Source organism: Miniopterus natalensis, chromosome 7 (genome assembly GCF_054644295.1).
Source record: "Miniopterus natalensis isolate mMinNat1 chromosome 7, mMinNat1.hap1, whole genome shotgun sequence".
Classification (NCBI taxonomy): Eukaryota; Metazoa; Chordata; class Mammalia; order Chiroptera; family Miniopteridae; genus Miniopterus; species Miniopterus natalensis.
The window spans coordinates 31749229-31771098 of record NC_142087.1 but is presented as its reverse complement, the minus strand read 5'-3'; the positions used below and the strand labels follow the sequence as shown (position 1 = coordinate 31771098).

Here is a 21870-nt window from a genome sequence, read left to right as displayed (position 1 = left end):
GGTGTCTGGCTGTCTCCGGGGGGCGGGGTCGGGGTCCGGGTCGGGTCGGGGTCGGGTCGGGGTCGGGGTCCGGGTCGGGTCGGGGTCCGGGTCGGGGTCGGTCGGGAGCGGCGGCGAGCGACCTGTCCCCGCAGGGCACCCGCTGGCGGAGATCCGCGAGCGCGCGCTGAGGACCCTGCTGTGCAAGGAGGAGCTGCGCCTGGTCGGCGGCGCCGAGCTGGCCCAGGACCGCCTGCTGCTGGCGCTCCTGCTGCGCTGGTTCAGCTTCCCGGCGGCGCCCCTGCGAGCGGAGGCGCTGGGCCTGCTGAGCCGGCTGGTGAAGGTACGCGGGTCGGGCCCGGGCCTCGCTGGGGCGCCCGGGCTCAGCGAGTGCGAACAGTGCTGAGAAACCGCCGGGGGGCGTTGCATCGAAACTGCTGCGGGTGCGCGGCCCCGCCTCCCGTTCCTCTGATGTGCGGGGCGACCCCTCGCGCCGCCTGCCCTGTGCCCAGTGGTGACTCGGGCCTCCCGGGGGTTCTGGGCCCTGGGGGAGGTTCACACTCGTCTTCCTGCTTTTCCTTGTGTCCTGTTTAGAATCGGACTTGGTCTGTTATGAAAAAGGGCACGTTTAAAGGTCATGTTACAGTCCACGACTCCTAAGCCACGCAGGGGTTTTCGTTTTTCATATTTGTGATCCTCAGTGCGTCTTGCAAAAGAGTTGGTTGCCAGGGTCAGATGTCAAAGTGCAAGTGTCACCTTTCAGAACTGTAAATCGTTGTGCAGGCGTGGGTGATGTTCACTACTTTGAGATCCTTGGCTGGTGGGAGGTAGGAGAGAGGGGTGAATGTCAGTGGACAGAAGTAAACCTTTTTTTTTTTTTAAATATCTTTATTGATTTCAGAGAGAGTAAGGGCGAGGGAGAGAGAGAGAGGTAGAAACAGCAATGATGAGAGAGTGGTCACTGATGGGCTGCCTCCTGCACACCCTGCACTGGGGATGGAGCCCACAACCTGGGCCTGTGCCCTGACTGAGAATCCAGCCTTGATCTCCTGGATCCCACGATGATGCTCAACTGCTGAGCCACGCCGGCTGGGCAGAAGTAAACCTTTGATAAATAAAAGTAGGAATTGATAGTGTGCATTCCTGTTGTTCAGTCTCTGGGGTTTTCTCCCTTAGCTGTTATTAAATGTTTTACGTCTCTATAAATCTATGTCCTATTTATGAAGTTCTTTACTTTTGGTTATATCAGTGCAAGGTTTAGTTTTTTAAAAAGGAGCATCTGGTATCCCAAGGTGCTGAAGAGAAAGTCTAGAGATGTTGATATTTACCCTTGCTTAAGCCACCCCTCCTCTCCTTTCAGTACCCCCCAGCAGTCCAGCACTTGGTTGATCTCGGTGCTGTCGAATTCTTATCTAAACTTCGAGCTAATGTGGAGCCCGATCTGCAGGCTGAGATTGACGGCATCCTGGACGGACTTTTCACTCTTCCTTCAGAGGCCCCTGCACTGTGCTCTGCATCTTACCAGACCAATCAGATCGGTAGGTAACTCTTTGGAATCATCCTGATGCATTGGTTAAAATATAAATATATTGGTTCTAGTGGTTAATTCTAAGGAAAGGGACCTTTGATTAAAAACAAACAAAAAAATCATCCCCCCAACATATTTTTCTTGTTTTGACTTATGTGAACCTTCCCTTCCCCCTCCTTTACTGTCATTCAGACAAGGATACATTTGTATTTATTGCTTTTTTTGGTGAAGGGGCCTAAAAGATGTAGTGATTTTCTTTTGTTGAGACCAGTTTGATAGATTATTTCTTTTACAATCACCACAAATTTCCCGTGAGCACTCGTTACCATGTGCCAGACATTGTTCTCAGAGTTTTGCACGTTAATTTGTGGGCTGTTCTTCACATAGGGGTATGTTGGTATCTGCCCTAGTTCACCGTTTTTGTGTGGGGTCTGATCAAAGTGAGCTGTACATGGTGTAGTGGATAAAGTCAGAGTCAAAGAGACATGGATTTAAGTCCCAGTTTTGCCACTAGTTGTGTGACTTAGGCTAAGGTACTTAATCCCTGCAGCTTTAGTTTTCTCATCCCAAAACTGAGACAGCGAGAAAGAACATTTATAAAATTGTTTCAAGAATTAAACGAGACAGTGCCTGAAAAGAGCTCAGCATGAGGCCTAGCATCTATTAGGCACGGAGGTGTTGGTGCCTCTAGTTGTGTTCTTGTTATTTTATGCTCAGGAGAGTGCCTTGCATATGGAAGGCATTTGAACTGATTTGAAGAAAAGTAAAAGGCCCATGAAATCTGTGTGGTGGAGTGGTAAAAGTATAAGAAGCGTTTTTCTTGCTTAGTCTGTTGGCCACATTTTTCTCTGTATCAGTGCAGTTCTGCTGCACTGTGACTATTCCTGCCGTTAAGAGGAACAGTGGTCTATGCCATTTATTGGCTTCTTGCGTGATCCTGATTTTTAACAACGTACTTTATAGTTTCTGTCTAAGCCATAACAAATAACATAGAATCGTAAATGGTGAATTTCCAAGCTAGCTCCTTACAGGTGAGGTTGGAGGTGTGGTCTAGGGCTGATATCCAGTTGTCTGTGTTAATATTGAGAACCACTGGCAAGAAAACTTCAAACAGAATTGGAAATTTAGCCTTAGCCTTTTTCTCATTCTGACTGTCACTGCATCTGCCCTGCTGAATGTTAATCGTGATAGGATCTTGGAAGATAGTGCTTGACAACCCTTTAAAATTTTTTTTTAAAACATACCTTTATTGATTTCAGAGAGAGGAAGAAAGAGGGAGAGAGAGAGAGAAACATCAATGATGACAGTGTCATTGATAAGCTGCCCCCTGCACGGCCCCAACTGGGGATTGAACCCGCAACCCCGGCATGTGCCCTGACCGGGAATCGAACTGTGATCTCGTGGATTCTAGGCTGATGCTCAACCACTGAGCCATGCTGGCGGGGCAGTGCTTGACCCCTTTGACTTGGACAACTTTTTAAAGAGATATTAATGAAAATCGCAAGTACCAGAAACTATGTGATCGGAGTGAAAGAGGAGGTTGTGGATATTTTCATTCTAACAAATAATTATATTAAAAGTGAAAGAGAAAGGAAGAAAACCCCTCAATTTCAGGTTGGCTCAGCATTCACACTTTTTCCTCTTTAGGAAGACAGACTATTCAGGGGGAAAAACTGGATTATTTTTCTAGTTTTTAAAATGATTAAAATACTCAAAACATTAATTTTGAAAAGAGTAACTTTCACTTTTAGCAAATAATGAATCAGTAATACATACAATAATATATTTTTTTTCAGAATTGCCACAACCCCCTGAAATCTTAATGGGGTATTTTCCTCAGGACAGCAGTCATTTGCAGCGGATGGAAGTGCCTGCGGCCCCCGTGGGTATGTGTCTGGAAGCAGGTCCCCCTGACCTGCTGCCTCAGAAACTGATGTATCCTTCCTCCTTGTTGTGGTCAGACTCTAATGTTGCAGCACCAAGCTGAGTGTTTCTGTTTCCTCAAGTTAGTTTAAGGTGTAGAGCCTAAGTGGGAACATCTTACGTCATCCTGCCTGCATTTGAGCAGCTGTACAGGGGGGTGGTAGTGGAGGCAGTCGTGCTGCCTGCTTGTCGGACACACATCCTTCGCCAGGGACAGTGCTGTGGGCTCTGCGTTCCTCGTCTCATTCTCCAGCTCACTCAGTGTACTGTCCGACCAGCCACTCAGGCCAAAATCTCAGCACCATCTTCATTTCTTTATATTTATCCCAACACGCACTGGTTCTAGAGTTCCATTGAGAGATCTCAGATGGGTCTTTTCATGTCTGGCTGTGTCTGGATCTGCTCCCATGCCACCTCCCTAAAGAGACCTAAGGACTCTCGCCAGTGGTCACTTTCTGTTTAGTTTTCTCTCTAATACATACGTGATCTAAAGTTATATACGTATTTCGTTCTTGTTTCCGTCACGATACGCTTAGTGATAGCTGCAGGCACTGCTCTATCCCCAGGTGCAGAACGATGCCAACTGTGTGTTAGGCACTCAGTGTATATTCTTCAGGTGAGTGAGTGGATCCTTGCAGAGTCCCAGTGAGACTGAGGTGATCATATTCTCCATTTTACTGAGGAGGACACCCGGGCTTGTCCTCGGTGCCCTGGGCAGTGGGGAATGGTTAGGTAAGCATGTGCTTCACACTTTATTGCCAGTGTGGTTGGAAAAATGTGTGTCCAAGGGTGTATCTGCTGATGTCGGGGATTCAGTTTAACCCAGTTTGGATGTTATTCAAGTTTCCTTAGAAACTCTCAGGTTGAATAACAGCATGAGAAAGAACAGAAAGCTTGTTCAGCTGTTAAAATACTTTTTCATCTATCTCCCCTTTCTGGAAAATGGTGTTTGGCTTATAGGGGCTTTGTATTGAGAAGGTAGGTAGTCCTTTGTGTTTGTGGCTGAGCGGCTTAGTTGAGTGGCAGTGAGAGGCATCTGCAGGGAGGGGATTGGGGTGTGGTGCTTGAATGAAGCTGCCGAAAGCAATGAGGCATTCGAGGTGGTGATGCTTTGCAGGTGAGTTGCAGCTTGCGGATTCGTGGTCTGGCTTGTTCTGGACACATTTTTATGTGCAGTATAAGCGTATCCTTCTCTCCACCCACCACTTTTCCTGAGAAAGCAAACCCTGCTTTTATGTTAGCACTTTTGAAAGAGGCACCTGTGCTCTATAGGGGAAATTAATAATAATTACCTGAGTTTAACGACTCCATGCTCTTTTCAGAACACTTGGTAGAAGAACTGTGTGCCACTTGGAAGGGCTTTTATAGATACTATTTCTCAATGTTGCCACCTTAACTTGTACAATAGGAGATCTGTTAAAATGTTGAGAGAGTAGACCTTTAATGATCTCACCACAGGAGAAAGTTGGTAATTACGTGAGAGGTTAACTAACTCTGTTGTGATAATCATTTTTCAGTATATGTATATCAAATTGTCATGTTGTACACCTTAAACTTATACAGTGTTAAATATCAGTTACATCTCAATAAACCTGGGGTAATAAACCTGTTAAAAAATAATTTGAACAGCGGTCGTTTAAAAATGTGTTGATTTCTCTTAATCTTCCTTGAAGTTAAAGATATGTCATCTTCAACCTTTTTGTCTTCAAGTCATCTTCAAAGAGGTTTAAACATCTAACACCATTTAGTATATTTAAACATGACTAATTAAATATAGTATGTGATTAGATTTATCATTTTAAATTTCTGTAATTAAAGATCTCCAAATGCTAGTTCTTTTGATGTTAAATTTAAGCTCTTCTCTGTGTTCTGGTCAGCCAGTAATATAAGAGATGTAATTGAAACTGAATGCCATTCAGTAGGGGTTTGTGTTTAATGCTCTTCCTTCTGATAATAATCTGTGTGTTCTGTTGAAATCGTGAAATAATCTTTCTGTTATTTATCCCGAGAGGGTACATTTGCAGCTGGCCTTGCGGTGTGTTTTAGGTTCCTGGATATGTAACCTCATCTGGGGACTTTGTTTAAAGATGAGTCTGTCGACATTGTCTTCTTGATGGCTTAAGTTTTGCTCTTCCATTAACAGCGACTCAGAGGGCAAGGTGTTGGAAGTTTTCTACGTTTCCGTGGCTACCCCTGACCACAACTGACAGACACGTTCTCTCATCCAATGAAAGGTACGGTGCCTGATGTGCTTCAGGTAGTTTTGGTTCATTTCAGCCATTATACCTGTCAGTTATTACTATACATTTTCACCAGGAAAAAAAGATACCAAGTGGCTGTGAATGGAGTAATGGGAATATATGAATGATTTCCAGTATTTCAGAAAGCAAGCCAGGGAGTTTGCCTCTAATCAGGCTTCAGGAGGCTGAAGCCTCGTGAGCTCCTTGGTCATCTCCAGAGTCTCCAGTTGGCTATTGCTGTGCCTTTGCTTAATACAGATGGAGAAATTAAACATAAATGCAGTCCATTTAGTAGACAGTATATATTCCAAAACTTGGGCTCCGTGATAGGTTGGGACCACTGATCTTATGTAATGGATGTTAATTGGTTGTTGAGTGTCTTAATGTCATTTCATTTTTTTTGCTGAAATTTTTGTTTCTGTGATATTACAACAAATGAGTAGTCTGTGTGTGTGTGTGTGCGTGTGTGTTTGTGTGTGTGAATCTTGAAAATAAAGACCAACTTGCTAGCGTTAGGGCCAGAGACAGGGGGCTGCTATTAAATGATCTTTGATGTTCGCCCTTCTGAGGCCTCAATAGACTCTTGGCTTGTAACAGCGTACTGAAGAGGTAGCTTATGGGAAAGGAGCAGGATGGACATGATCTGGCAGTTCTGAGTTAGTCCCTAAGGAGAGAGATGCTCCCAGTGCATACCTGTGGATGGTAGGCTGGAGCTGGGCTGAGACAGGGGGTTTGCCTTCTTGGGGTGAGGGCTGGACCACTGCTACATCCCTAGGAGGGTGAATATTGTCTGAGAAGTTGAGGGATGTCCCCACTTGATTCATCTAGAATAGGGAAGAGCAGTAAGGAGCCTAATTCCTAGAATTTAACTCTATAGTTACTGTTATTTTTTGTCTTCTTTCTTAATTTACATTACAGATGTCATTGAGTTCTGTGCCCTTTGACCTCTGAATCTAATTTTGTAGCATTGTGGTAGTCTATGGGCTGCTGCTGTCTGGAGAAGGGTCTAGTGGGGATACAAAGTCAGCACGCAGTTGCCATAGCAGCAGATGCAGCATAGGGCTCCAGAAGAAGCCCCTGCCCGGAGTTGATTATTGTTTAGGGATGAGATCCCGGAAGGCTTCCCAGGGGAAGCGATGTCTCAGTTGAGACACAGAGGATGTGAGTCGAGTCATTCATTCACCACTTGGTTACTTAGAATCTGGGACAGGTAAACTCTTGTTAAAGATACTCATGCTCTGTTTTGTAGCTCTTTAAGAAGTAGTGACCACACTTTGATCTGGAGCACCTGTGAACTGCTGAAGGACGTTATCATGCAGGACTTTCCTGCTGAGATTTTCCTTCAGAGGCCGAAAATTGTTCAGGTGCGTTTCCTCTTTAATTGTTTTAGGTTTTTAAATAGAGAACTTTTGGCAATGAAACGAATTTTGCAATGTAGGAGTCCATAGGAAGAAAGCATGCGCTGCCATACTCAATGAACAAAGTATTTGGTTACTGAAGCCACTTACTCTCCAACTTACTTGGATAGTGTGGTTCTGAGAGGTAGTCTCATTAGACACGTGCAGTCCAGTTTGACCGCCCTGAATTTACCACTCCTGGGCCACTAAAGGGATGAATAGGATTCACAAGTTGAGTTGGGCAGCAGGAGCCCTCCTAACATTAAGAATAGCATGTCTCTTCAATAATCTGGTATGTGTGAGGCACAGTGCTGGACGCTGTGGAAATGAGTGAGCAGTAGAGGTGGGTTCTTTGCAGTCTGGCCTGTTGCTTGTACAGTAGGGGCATTGGGACCCACGTTCGTACAGGAGGGGCTCTGGGATCTGGGCTTGTACAGGAGGGGCATTAGGACCCAGGGCTGGGATTGGGGCATATCCGCAGTGTCTCTAAAGCCTCGCACCCTTGCTCTGCAGCCACAGGGCTGAAAATCACTCCAGTGAACGGCAGCTATTAATACATACTGTGGCCGCTGTCACATGACAGAAGAGGAAAAGCTATTAATTACCAAAACGTGGCAAAATGATTTAGCTATTTGAGATGCAGAAACCTTGATGAGATTTTTAAAAAGTACCGTGAAAATGCATGTCCAGAATGGGGAGTAATTGGTTCCTGTGCTCCTTTTCCGGCTCTCTTCATTCCAGAGCCTCCTCTCTCTGCTGAAGCTGGCCTGCGGAGAGGAGGGGACACCCCGCCTGGCGCTGCAGTCGGCATCCTGCTTGCAGCAGCTGTGCACGTGTTTGCGAAGCCGACTTCATTTCCATCGAGATCCAGGCTTTTTCTCTAGCAGACAAGGTATTTATGTTTATTTGTCCTCTAGTCACGGGCAGTCTTTTGCAGATTCTTCTGAGAAAGAACCCATTATACGTACTGCTAGGGGTTACTATATATAAATATAAATCGTCACAGGTAAGCTCCCATTCCTCAGCGTAATCCGTCATCACCTTTGAAAACAATTTGTGAATGACAGAGCCACTCATGAGCCAACCATCTTTTTTTTTTCAATAAGAGATATTTGTGAGCTGTTTACTTACTTGTTCATGCATAGTGTTGTTGGAAGTCCGGGACTAGGATTCTGATTCCAGCCGTTCTTTGGGTAATTTAGCAGATTATATGTTGTGTTAAATTGTTTGGATTGGAAAATACCGATTTTTACTTTATGACAACTATTTTTATGCAACTTGAGATGTTGTCAAAGTATTATATGATCATAGTGCTTGATTTTTCATGGAAAAAGCACCATCTAAGGGACAAATAGAGTACTAGGCTCCCTTGTCAAAACTGCTTACAGTTTAGGATTTCTGTGCACGTAGGCAGTGTGCATTGAAAGTCAAATACTAAATCAGATTGATTGGTGAACATGCTTCACAGTTAATCCCCCTGCAGCACCAGTAACCTCCAGTCCAGTGATTTTCAACCTTCTTAATCTCATGGCACATCACCTAATTACTAAAATTCTACGGCACCCAAAAAATACGTTATGTTTTTTGCCTATCTGACAAAAAAAAAAAGATATAATTTTGATTCATTTCACATCGGGTGGCTGCTGTTGTGCTGGCTGTTGTCATTTTTTTTTTTTTTTTTGACAATCTAAGGGAAAAGAGGTTAGTGCCCTTTACTAAATAGTCTGGTATTGCATGTTTTAAAAATTCTCGTGGCACACTGGCTGAAAACCGCTGCTGTAGTTCACTGAATTTGTCTATTCTAGGTACCTTGTACAGGTGGAATCCATACAAGTGGAACCTGGCTTGTTTCACTTAGCATAGTGTTTTCAAGGTTCATCCCTGTTGTAGCATATTCCGGAACTTCCCTTTTACGGCTGAATAATATTCCACTGTATGCATGTACCACATTTTGTTTATTCACTCCTGTGTTGATGGACACTTATGGTGTCACCTTTCATTATTGTAAATAATGCTTCAATGAACGTGGCCTATCTGTTCAAGCCCTGTCCTCAGTTCATTTGGGTATAAACCTGAGAGCGGAATTGTTGGGTCATTTGTTAATTCTATGTTTCACTTTCTTAGGAATCTCCACTTTCCCCACAGTGGCTGTGCCATTTTACATCCCAGTTGCAGTGTGTGAGGTTCCCGTTTCTCCACAGCTTGCCAACATCTGTCATTTTCTTTTTCTATATCGTAGTTGTCCTAGTAGGTGGGATATAGCACCTCATTGTGGTTTTGATTTGTGTTTCCCCTCATGACCACTGGTCAATGCTGGTCATTCTCTTGATGCTCTTCATGTGCTTACTGGCCGTTCATGTGTCATCTTTGGAGAAATTTTTATTAAAGTCCACTGTCCATTTTTAAATTAGTTTCTTTTTTTTTAAACTATTTTTAGGAGTTTTTTATATATCTTGGATATTAAATCCTTATCAGATATTTGATTTGCAAATACTTTCTCCCATTCTGTAGGTTGTCACTTTCTTCATAATGTCTTTTGACATGTGGGACTTTTTAATTGTGATGAAGTTCAGTTTATGTTTCCTGAGTTTGTGCTTCTGGTGTTTAAGAATCCATTGCCAAATGCAAGGTCATGAAGATTTGTCCCTGTATTTCCCTCTCAGATTTATGATTTTAACTCTCATATTTAGGGGGTTGATCCATTTTGATTTAGTTTTTGCCTATGGTTCGAGGTGGGTTTCTTGGAGAGTTTGTGGGGGGTGGGAGGTGGTGTGAATATCTGTGCGTGTGTGCATGCATGATCTGGTGTTCTGCCCTGGTTGTCCAGTGTTGTAAGTGAATAATGTGGGCTAGAAGCCTCTGTAGAGTCAGGTTAGATAGAAACCTAGATGTGCTAAGCAAACGCTTGCAGAAGTGGTTGACCTTTATTTTTATTTTTACCCCTATAGAAGCATTCCTACTACCTTCAGTTTGTTAGAAATACTACTGTAATCAGTAATCTGCCTCTACTAAGAGATAACTTCCTTCTTCCTTTTTCCCCCCAGACACAGTTTCCCAGAATTCTTCCTTGTCTTACTGTCATGAAGTAAGGGTTACTCATCATTCTCAGAATGCGTCTCCAGGAAGCAGCAGCCCCAGGCCTTCTGTGGTTGGACGCACAGGCCAGCGCCCCAGGGGAGATGGCCAGGATTGGGATGCGGTGTCTTCCAGGTGACTGGGAAAGTCTGGTTAGCTTGTGTGTGGGTTTAATTTCACAGGGATATCATTATTTTTCTCTGTCTTCTCCTTTGAAACATTACCACAGGTTTTGGCCTTATGTTAGACCAATGGCTTTCATACTTTTATCACCATAACCCACAGCAAGACATAAACATTACACTGCAACTCTGACCTCAGCATATAGACATATACCCTGTGTATGTACCTGTGTGTGTGCCTGTGTGTGCCTCAGTGTGTGTATCCACTGAAGCAAAATGTTCACAAAATAGCTCTCTGGTTCCACATAGCGAACAATGCTACATAGTGAACTATATTGTATTTCATTAAAAAACGATGATTTTGACCCGCTAAGTTATTTTTACCAGCCCCAAATGGAATGTGATCTAGTTTAAAATTTAGATTTAAATGATAGATACATTTTGATAGTATCATAAACCCATTTTTATAGGTTAAATTATAATTTAATTTAAATGCACCAGTGTTCACCAAGTTCAAGGGACTGGTTGGAGAATCTAAAAAACAAAGACTGTACAATGTATGGTGTTTTACTTGTTTGTGTTAATACTGATTTTTATTTTCAAGTTTTCTTAAAGGGATTACCATGGTATTTTCTTGTTACCTCATCCTTAGGCTGAAAGCATCTTAAAAACATGAATCTCTTCTCTGGTGTCATTCTAATAAATGCATAATAAGGTGAACACTTGTCAGTTGGCCTGTGTTCTTGTGACGCTGCAGCTATGGCTGACACTGAGTCGTGTTTGTAGTACACTTGGCAGTATGCCAGGTGCCACCATGGTTTTTATCTCCTCCAGTCGTCCTCGTAACAGTCCTGTGAGAAGGTTGGTAGAGTTGTCATTACCATTTTACAGAAAAACCAGAGGTTTCCAGGGGCTACGCACCTTTCAGAGTTTGAGAAGCTTGGCTCATTTCCGTATTTTGGATGCTTGGGATAGTGAAATTGAAGAAGTGACAGAACATGTATTAAATTTTGGGAGTTCTATATGTCCAGTAACATTACTGTACCTCTGTGACTCAGCTTCACTTGCGGATGACATCAAAACCCACAATTTTAGGGTCTTTGCAAATGTAGGTTCAAGCCTTTCTGTGCACGTTTGTCCCCACCCTACCACTCTACACCCAAGATGAGAAGTTTTTATGAAGAAAGCAACAAAGATGGGATGTTCCATCTTTTGGTGTATTTTCAAAATCACTAGGTGATGTTGAATGTACTAAATAAAGGAATCAATTTCTCAGGTTTTCCTGGCATTTTCTAGCATTCTTTAGTTGTTAACATTAGCTTACTTAGAACATTTGGTGGAAATTACAGAAAATCTAGGCAACTGTGTGAACTACTTAGTTTTGCCTTTGTGAGTTGATTTCAGAACTTTGCAATGGATCTGCTTGCTTTCCTTAGCAAGTGACCGGCTCTCGGTGCTAATGCTGACAGCTACCATGAGACTGTTGACACATTTCTAGAACATCAGTTTGAGAAGTAAAATAGAAAGGTATTTTAGTTTCTTGTACAAGTTTAAGCCATGTAGATGGAATTTAATCTCATGAATTTGTCATTTTCTACAAATCCGTACAAAACTGTTATGTGAAGCACTAGAGTTATGTCCAGTCTGAGGCTCCTGACGCACCAGGCGCAGACTTGGTCAGTCTGTGTGTGGGCCTCTCATTATACAGGGTTTGTCCTGTTTGTTTCACAGCGGGAGTAGTGGCCACGCGCATGTGAACTCCAGGATCTCCGTGCACTCGCCTCTGGATGTGGCGCACATCGAGCTGTCTGAGCTGGAGGCTGAGGATGCCCTGCAGCTGCAGTTCCAGCAGCTCAGCCTCCCGCAGTTCTGCGTCTGCCTCCTGGAGTCCGCGGTGCCCCTCCTGAGGACAGGTCTGCTTTTGTGAAGTCATAGTTTTTTATATAACTTGTGGCTGTCTTGTCTGTTTCTATCTATGCTAGGACCTTTAGGATCTGCATTTATGTATGCTTTGGGGAAATTCCTAAGAACTTACTGTGGCCTTCACCATCTCTCAATTAAGCGTGGGGGCCAGGGAACACTCTCCACATGCAGTGTCCCTTCTGCCTGTGGTCATTTGTGCGCAGGCCTCACCCCCCAGCTGCTTTGAATGTAACCACCGGGGCCTCACAGCTCAGTCAGGGGGTGGAATGGCACAAATAGACCAGAATTAAAAATCTCTGGCTTCTGCCCCTTAGGAACTTTTTGACTTGCTTTCAATTCATTCCTTTCACTTGTTGTTACTTAAGCTATGAAACATGTCAGAAACAAACTGCAACTGCTTTCTTACCTTTGCAGTGATTTTTCCTAAAAAACAACCCAAACTAATAACAAAACTAAGAAAAAACCCTGAACATTGTGCATTTTCTTTCCACGGTGCTAGGTAAAGTTGCAAAGGTGTATCGCAGCATGTGCCAGGTTGCAGTTGTGATGTTAAGAATGAGGGATTGGAATGGTTACCAGGGTGGCAGGCGGCGGACAGTCTGGTCATCATACCACGGCGTCCACACACTGAGTTGCCCTGTGCTTGGTCTCCTGCCTGGTTTTGGGCATTGATTCATACTATCCTCACACCAGCCCACTTCACCCTCCCACTGTGGTCACTGCTTCTGCCCCCATGTCACAGATCAAGAAAGGTTTAGAAACTTACCCAAAGTCAGCTAAGAACAGACCTGATCCAAGGTTCTTCAGTAGTTGATAAACTTGCTGAGATGTGAATGCAAGACAAACGAGTTTTGCCTTTTTCGTTTGCACTGGCTGAGTGAAAACATATTGCTTGCTGATGGCTCTTCAGGTCCCATGGGTGTTTTCTTCCTGCCCGAGGGTGATGGGAGGAAAGCGGGGGGTGGGTATTTGTTTGGAAGGCATTAAAATTTTTATTTTATCCTGAAGGAACTACACCTAACTTCTGACAGAGTGCCTCTGCTCCTGGGAGTTAGGATACGTAGGAGTTCACATGCCGATAATGTGGGGAAGGGAAACCAGAGCTTGGCGTTATAGAGCATGTATGTTTGTCTGCATGGGGTGCTGAGAAGAAGTTTCAGATGGAATGAGTTTGCATTTAACCTTTTCTTAATTTGCTGTAGAAAGTCAGATTGATAATTATAAAGCTGTATCTTGGTAAATAAAATTTCTAAATGTTCTCTTGCTCTTTTGTGGAAATTATGGCATCATTTATAATTGTTCAGTATCATTAGAGATGTCTAAAAGAACTTTCTCCATCTGTTCTAAAGAAACTGTTCATCTAGACCCTATTACCAGGTAGTTGTTTTACTTTCATTCATTAGAACTTGACCGCTGGTGTGCGGACAGGAAGGTCTGATGGAGTGTCCCCCTCACTGAGAATTGTGGAGCGAGGTGGTGTTCCTTTGTCCCTCTGTCTCTGTGGAGAAGGACCTTATGCTGGGGGTATGGCTCCCATAGCACACTTCCTTTGGGAATTTTTTTAGAGGTTAAGGTGAGCACAGGCTTGAGAGCCTGTTTCAGATGGAACTTCTCCAAGTGTCTTCAGACACCACCAGCAAAACATTTATACTTCAGTTGCTGCAGTCTCAGCTCAGCTTCCCAGGCAGCTCCTGTGTGGGAAGTACAGTTTATGACGAGGCTTAAGCCTCCTGGTACTAAATAGGAAATTCTTAGAATGAATGTGTTTTCTAAGCTGACGTGATGCTTCGTCACACGTTACGTGTGACATGGATGGTCTCTGAATTTGAAACATAGTTCAGTCTGTCTCACAGCACTTGTAGTTACATTCCTGCTACTGTCTTCCTGAGCTTCATTCCGCTTCAAGCACATTTGTTGTTGTTTCAGAACACAGATCTTCCCTGGTGGTTGTAGATTGTGACTTTTCTATTTATCTCTTTCAACAGTTCTAAAAAGACAAGAAATATTAAAAGAGAAACAGGAGTTTGTGGGCGTGACTCACTCAAGGCGTGAGCAGCGTTGATCTGAAAGTTAACTATTTCTTCTCTCTCTCTCCCGGTTGTTTCCCTAGGTAGCACACAGGTGATAATGAGAGTTCTGGAATTGCTTGCTGAGGATTTGATACTTATTGGTGAAGCAATTTCAGCAGATATCTGGGATGACAGCAGCCTCTTTGCTATAGATATGGTGAGAATCAATGCTTTCCTTGGGATAGGGTAGGAGCATTTTATTTTTATTTTATTTTATTTTATTTTATTTATTTTATTTTATTTATTTTATTTTATTTTATATTTTATTTTATATTTTATTTTATTTTATTATTTTATTTTATTTTAATTTAATTTTATTTTAAGCTGGTATCATTGTTGCATTAGTATTTGAAAGCTTTCTTCCTTTTAGACACAATATGTCCCAGGCCTATTTTGTGCATGGTCTGGAACAGGCCACCTCTCCAGAGATTCTGGTTTCTTTTAATGGGATTTTGTTAAGACCAGAACAGGCCATTAGAACTGCTTTTAGTTACTGTGATAGCATTCTTTCCTTTTAGTAATAGAACTAGGAAATGTGCATTTTAAAAAACATCATGAGTTCAGATTGCTATTGCTGTGATTTTAGCCTCTGTGTTTTTGCTTGTACTGTTGCTCATAGAAAGTCTTAGTTTTTATAGTATCAGCATAATTTCTTATTAGCTTTATCTTCAGCATATGAAAATAATTTCATAATAGCAAAGTTACTATCACTGTGGCCCATAACTAATAACGTTCAGGATTTCCCTGCAGTTCATTTTTGCTTAGACTAACTCTCACTAAGAATATAGTCAGAATACTGTGCCTTAAAGTCATTCGAAAGAATTCTTTTCTCTGTTCCCAGCACGAAATGCATTTAGATTTGTTCCTGCTTGTTTTGTCTTCATAAAACAAACTCAGAGATGTCTCCCTGCCATTGTGTTCTCTGGTTTATTTTTTCCATTTTTATTTTAGTTTTTGCAAATGTAAGCAAGTAAGTATGTAGATTGTTATTTCCTCTCCCACATCTTACATAAAAAGTAGTATATACAGTTTTACATCTGTTTTTACAACTTAAAAATGCCTCCTGTGTGCCTGGAATAACAGGTGTGGAGAATATTCAGTTCGCACGTGGAGATCACAGCCACTCTTTTCTGTAAGCTTCAGGTGCTCTGTGGTATGTCTGTTCACTCAGTCTCCTGGTGATGGACATAACTGCTGCTGCAAATTATGTGAAATGGATACTGTGCATGTGTCATTTCATACTTGTACAAAGGTTCTCTAGGGTAGATTTTTTCAAGTGGGATTGCTGCATCAAAATGTAAATATTCTTAATTTTAGATACTGTCACATTATCCCACGTAGCAATGCCATTTTAGTCACTCACCAGCAGTTCCTTGGAATGTGGTTGAACCTACAGGCTCAGCAGTAGGGTTTATAGTCACCTCAGATTTTTGCCATTCTGATAGTAAAGTTGAATATCTTTTTGTAATTAAAAAAAATATATCTTTATTGATTTCAGAGAGAGGAAGGGAGAGGGAGAGAGAGAGAGAGAGAGAGAGAGAAACATCAATGATGAGAGAGTCATTGACTGGCTGCCTCCTGCGTGCCCCGCCCCCCACCCACCGAGGATGGAGCCTGAAACCCGGGCATGTGCCCTGACTGGAATTGAACCACGATCTCCTGGATTATAGGTTGATGCTCAACCACTGGGCCATGCTGGCCTGGCTCTTTTTGTAATTTTAAGAGCCATTTTCATTTCTTTTTCTGTAAACTTTCCAAACCTTGATTCATTTTTTGGGGCTCATTGATTGTTCTTTTGTTCTTTTATTGATTTCTAAGAGCTCTTTACACATTAAAGAAATTGGCTTTCTGAAACAAGTTGCAATTTTCCTCCCATTAGTTTTTTGTTTTGTTTTTTTAAACTCTCCTAATGATACTTTTGGGCATGCAAAAGCTTTTGTTCATTTATTTATTTTATTTTTATGTAGCTGGACTTATCAGTTTCTTTCCTTTAAAAAAACCAAAAACTTGGTTCTGGATTTTGGATCAAAGTTAGAAAGATTCTCTTTACACTTTGGGAAATGTGCAGTATCTTTTTCCATTTCTTCACGTCTACATTTTTGTCTTTTGGGAGTGTTTTCCTCATGTAGATTTTGCACGTTTCTTACCGTTTTTTCATGTATGTGTGTGAACATACTGATGTGAGTTTTAACGATTTTATTGAAGTATAATTGACATATAATAAGTTGCACATATTTCTTAAAGTTTGTCGGTACATTTCGGCCTATGGATACACCATGATATAGATTAGCTTGCATTTTTTAGAATTTTATATGAATGTACTTGTTGTTTGTATGCGTTTTGGTCTCATTTTTCCTTTAGTTTGATTACTTTGAGGTATAGCTACATTGTTGCATTTATTAGTTCATTTTATTGTTGGGTGCCTGTTCTTTGCTATTTGTATTTCAGTAGGGAAGCTATTTTTGGAAAATAAGGCATTACTGTTTTTTTGAAAAAAGATTTTGATTAAGTGATATCTTGCATGAATAATGAACACATGCACTAGAGCCTCAGGGATGCTGTATTGTAACATAGTATTTAAGACGCCTGTGAACTACCAGAGTATGTCTCCATGTGATTATAAATCATATCCCTTTTACATTCCAATATATCAAAACCATTTGTTTTTTTTATCTTTTATTTTTCAGTTATCAAGTAAGCTTGCTTTTCTTGAAGAATTGGTGTTCGATTTTTTCTTATAATGTAAATTGGCAACTTAGCCCTTTCTTTTTTTCCTCGCATTGTCAGAGAAGTGGAAGCAAAATTTGTTAGTCATAAAAATATATATTGACTTTCATGGTTACCAAAGTTTTTTTCTCTTTATGTTGTTCTGATCTAGGTCTGTCTGTTTTATTAAACTTCTTTATATGCCACCTAAAGTCCTTGTGAATAGAGGTTAGGACACAAAAAACAAACAAAATCCTGAGTTTGCTTAGTACCAATACTCATGTGTAAAAAACCCAGACTTATGTTTAAGAACAAAAATTTCTTGAAAAGAAAAACAAATGTAATATTTTACAGTTGGTATGTTCAGGACCTTCAATTTCTATGAAATAGAGATGATAGTTCTTAATCTTAGTTTTTCTTTCATCCTGAAGGTTACCGTACTATTCTGTAGTACTTTTAGAAGATTTTCACATACTGAAGGTTTTCAACAGTGAGTTTTCCCTTAGAAGTGTGAAAACTGTTTTATCAGTTGCTTCTTAAATTAAATTCTCTTGGCCAGAACATTCATCTGTAAAAGTTATTCGTTCACTTTTAACTTTTGGCTGCTAATCTTTTATGATTCAATGAATTATTTTTACTTTAAAGGTTAAATCTGTTTATAAGTGCCAGTTGGTATGTTATAAATGTTAAATAAAACAGTACTGTTTGAAATTATATTTGGTTTACTCTTACTTGTTTAAAAGAGTAAATGCCTCAGGAAAAATCTTAGTACTTTGGCTATATATTAATAAAAAGGAACAATGAAGTAGAATTCCGTAATGTTTCTACTTTTGCCAAGTTAAAAAACAAAGGAGCAGCATTCTTGTTGAGTGATTAAAGGAACAGAATAATAAATGTGTTGTTACCAATTCAGAAATTAAATATCTGAGGATATGGAATCAGATCTCTAGATCTTTCCAAATTCAGAAATTAAATACCTGAGGGTATCGAATCAGATCTCTAGATCTTTCCAAATAGTGCTAATAGCAGTCACATCTGGGACTCCATACCTCAGTTTGTGTTACGCATAGTCAAAAAGAAACCTCCCTAATTGAATATTTTTTATTTCACTTGAAGTAAATAAAGAAAAAAATATTTTTACTGAAATTGTTATATTTTGTTAAAAAATGCATTGGTGAGCAGTATAAACGTTGGGCTGACCTGCCCTGCGCGTCCCGGATTCACTTCCCTGTGGAACCAAGTCCGTTTTCTAATTCACGTGGTCAGTTAGGTTCAGGGAGAAGGCATCCTCACCTCCTGCCATCTAACTCCGACTGTGGGGCTGGGCTCTGTTCACGTTTGCCTTCCCTGTCACTCCTGCCATGTCAGTGCCACAGAAAGCAGTCTTTTCTCTCCTCTACGACTCACTGCTTCTAAATTCCCACCTGACCTTCGGTGAGCTGGTGACTTAGATGCCCAGGCCTGTGGGAAGACTTGCTGGTCGGAGATCTTGTGGCTGAGAGGGCGGAGAGCGGGCTTCCTACCCAGTGAGGGCTCACAGGAGGATGGACAGGCTGGATTTGTAACCGGGTGGATGGGATCTCACTCCATTGGCCTTCCCTGCTGTTGCCACAGTCGGAGACAGTTATCTTAGTTCACGGGACATTTCTAATTGCTTCGTACTAGGCACCGCAGGACAGGATGAATGAGTGGCAGCCTTCGTTCCTGGGGGACGTGGGTACATATATTGTGACTCTAGCAAAACGGAGGGAAGTGTAGAGGAGTAATAGCTAAAGACAGATAGGTTAGGTATCCTGCTTTCTGTGTGACGGATACTATTTAAACACATTGTTTATGAGGCCATTTAACCCTCACGCCCTATAGGGTAGATGCCCACTTCTCGATGAGGAGACGGAGGCAGGTTCTTTCTTGAGGTCAGTTCTGTTTTAATCATGTTTTATCGCCACGGATGCCTTGAAAACACTCCCAACCTGGGATCTTAGGAACGGTTTCTTGTAAATCATGATTGAACCGAGTCTTAGAGTGTGATTGTGACTTGGCTAAGCAAATGGAGGGCGGCTCTTTTCCCTTTCAAGGGAGGAGAATGACCAGGACAAGGAGTGGGTAGTGCTGTGTGGTGGCAAAGGGTAGGGCCAATGGGCGAGTGCGAGCTACTGGAGCCTAAAACGGGAGGTAGGTGGCCCATGCGAGAGGCTGGGGCTTGCTGAGGCTCTGCCTTCCCCATGGTGCCGAGTGTGTGGCGTCATTCTGAAGGCAGGTAAGCCGCCCTGCAGTGGGGCAGAGCCTGGGGGAGGGGGTCTGCACTTGCTACCGTGATCGGCTGCAGCATGGGAGGGAGAAGGGTGTGAGGCTAGAAGCATGTGGGGGACATCCCCTGCCAGTTGCTGTTTCAGATGCTCTACGGAACCCACAGTCTTTTACCTTCTTTTGTAAAAGCTGTGAATATCCTCTGAAAACTGCCCCCCCATCAACGACTTCACAGGCGTTTAAACATTTTTTAGCCAAACGAATTAAAACTGTGGACCAGTTACTGTTTTTCAATCCTTTCTTTTCTTAAAACAGTTAAAAAAACCCCACAATTTTGTTTAGCGTAGAAGAAATGCTGGAAATAGTGGAATTCACAAGACCAATTCACATAGTACTTCCTTTTCATACTATTTTGAGAAGCACTCAATTTGTCATTAGAATAAGCACAGTTATTTGAAACAGTTTCACAAGTAGATAAACTTCTAGTAAAAGCCCTACAATCCTGAAGTCGTAAATATGTTCACTGATTTAAATTGTAAATTGTCAAAGTTAATCTTGACAAACAGAGGTAGGTTGTAGGAATATAAAGTATTATTTTAATGGAGCAGTACTGCGGGGAAGAATCGCCAGCCAATATGGTAAGACTGCCACTGTCTTTCCCTGTTGTCTTCTCTAGACCACTAGTTATTAATATTAATATAACGGCTATTCAGTGTTTCTGTTTCAGTTTTGTAAGCATTGCCCTCCTTTTGGTTTAAATTTTTGTTTTTACTTTTATTACCTTGGGATCAGAGAATATAGCCTTAAATATATGTTGAAGTTTTCTTTGCGATGAAGTAAATGGTTAGTCTTTGTCAGTGTCCTTGGAAACTTGAGGAGTTGTATTTGCAATGTTCAAAGTTTATATCTATTTTATTAATTAGGTTCAGAAAGACCAAGTGAAGGCCTATAAAACCCATCTTCATTTCAATAACTGGTTTTGCCTGATACTGTGTGTTGTTCAGACCACAAGACCCATTCATGTTGGGTCTTGACTCTCAGTCACTCATTTTATTAACAGAAAACGACCCCCTTTACCCAATTTTTTCTCTGAATTATTAAATTATTTATATACTTTTGTTAATTTTTCACATTTAATTCTTAATATTTTGTGCACAAAATTATTTTCCATTATTTTTGACAGTTGCCATCCTAACGGGTGTGAGGTGGTTCGTCACTGTGGCTCCGATCCTGATGTAATTTTTGTAGTGCTCATACCTTTTAGTTGTATTTCCATGTATTCACCTTTGAATAAAGCAGTGTCTGGCATGCAGGAGGTTTTTTCCCGTAGTTTACAGGTTCTGTCCCATTGTTATTTTCAGATATTCTCAGTGGAAGGTAGGACTGAGAAGCTAGTCCCCTGTGTCTGCATCTGATCGATGCTGTCCCTTCATACCTGCTTATGGGGGTGTGTCCCATGTCGAGGCCGCGATTGGTCTATATTGTCATGATTTGCAAATTAATCTTCTGCATTTCTTTTTGTATTTTATGTATGCCTTTCCATTAAAAAGATGTAACCTCTTTTTAAGTGGTGTGTTATCTAGAAATAGATGATGGCAGAACATTTTCCCTTAAACAACCTTATTACTTGAAGAGAGCTCATACAGTTGGATATTTAATTGCTTTTTAATTATTTGACTTCCCGTTTCATTTCTGTAGTAATTTTGGGATCATTTGGAGGGCAAGGATCATGTCTTGTACTAATGTGTTTTTCCCATTATTCCAACCACTGTGTGTAGCATACACTAAGCCTAATAACCACTCGATCAGGCATGTACCTGCGGATGTTCAGAATTGGAACAATGAGCACAGGAAACTAGGAGACATCTATGGTTCATTAAGCTTCTGTATATCATTTATTTTTATTCATTATAGAAGTCATCAGATTAAATGCTTAAAGACTGTTAGTTTTTTAAAAATTTAGGTGTGCTTACCCTTTTATTTTGATCAGGTACGTGCCTCTTCTTGTAGAGAGGAATGGTTTGTTTTTGTTATTTAATGATAGTATTTTAAGTTGTTCTCCATGACATTTGCCTACTGGCCCCCACATTGGCGGTGTTCCTATTTCTGTTTAAATGTTTGTAGAAGGAGAGGCTGCTGGTGGTGCTGGGGTCCCTGGGAGAGACACTGTGCTTCCATCAGAGCCACGTGGGGGCAGAGCACGCTGAGGCCACGCGCGGGCTCCGCAGAATGGCCTTCGTCAGCCTCTCGCTGTTTGCGGCCCGGCTGCTGCAGACGCTGCTCCCGGTGGAAAAGGTGAGGTGGTGGGAAAGGTGAGGTGGGAAAGGTGAGGCGGTGGGAAAGGAGAAGCAGGCGGGTTGCTCCCTCGCGGCTCTCTGCGTTCCAGATGTGCGTCGTCAGGCCCTTCTGATCAGCCCGCAGACTGCAGCGATTGTACTGGAAATGTGCAACTGGCCGAATGGCTGACATTGTTGACAAATCATTTGATAGGGAAAAATATTAATTCTGTAAAGTTTTTTTTAAGGAACTTTAAAAAATTATGGTATGACCTATGTTTAAATAGGTACATAGTTCAGGGTATTTTTACTAAGTGAATGTATAGTGTTTAAAAAGTGACACCCCCTAGAACATGAACTAGAACATGAACTAGCATTTCAAAGG

General features: G+C 41.8%; 1 protein-coding gene across 1 annotated transcript in view; it reads left to right on the top strand.

Moving 5' to 3' along the window:
- The first annotated feature begins 155 nt into the window (after positions 1-155).
- RTTN (rotatin) overlaps positions 156-21870 on the top strand; it is an 84675-nt gene continuing 62960 nt past the window's right edge. Inside the window, exons 1-10 of the mRNA XM_087818902.1 lie at positions 156-322; positions 1340-1517; positions 3304-3393; positions 5574-5664; positions 6920-7034; positions 7809-7959; positions 10112-10277; positions 11996-12177; positions 14298-14413; positions 21334-21504. Of these exons, the coding sequence (XP_087675028.1) occupies positions 3330-3393; positions 5574-5664; positions 6920-7034; positions 7809-7959; positions 10112-10277; positions 11996-12177; positions 14298-14413; positions 21334-21504 (1056 nt within the window). The 5' untranslated portion in view covers positions 156-322; positions 1340-1517; positions 3304-3329. The remainder of the gene's footprint in view (positions 323-1339; positions 1518-3303; positions 3394-5573; positions 5665-6919; positions 7035-7808; positions 7960-10111; positions 10278-11995; positions 12178-14297; positions 14414-21333; positions 21505-21870) is intronic.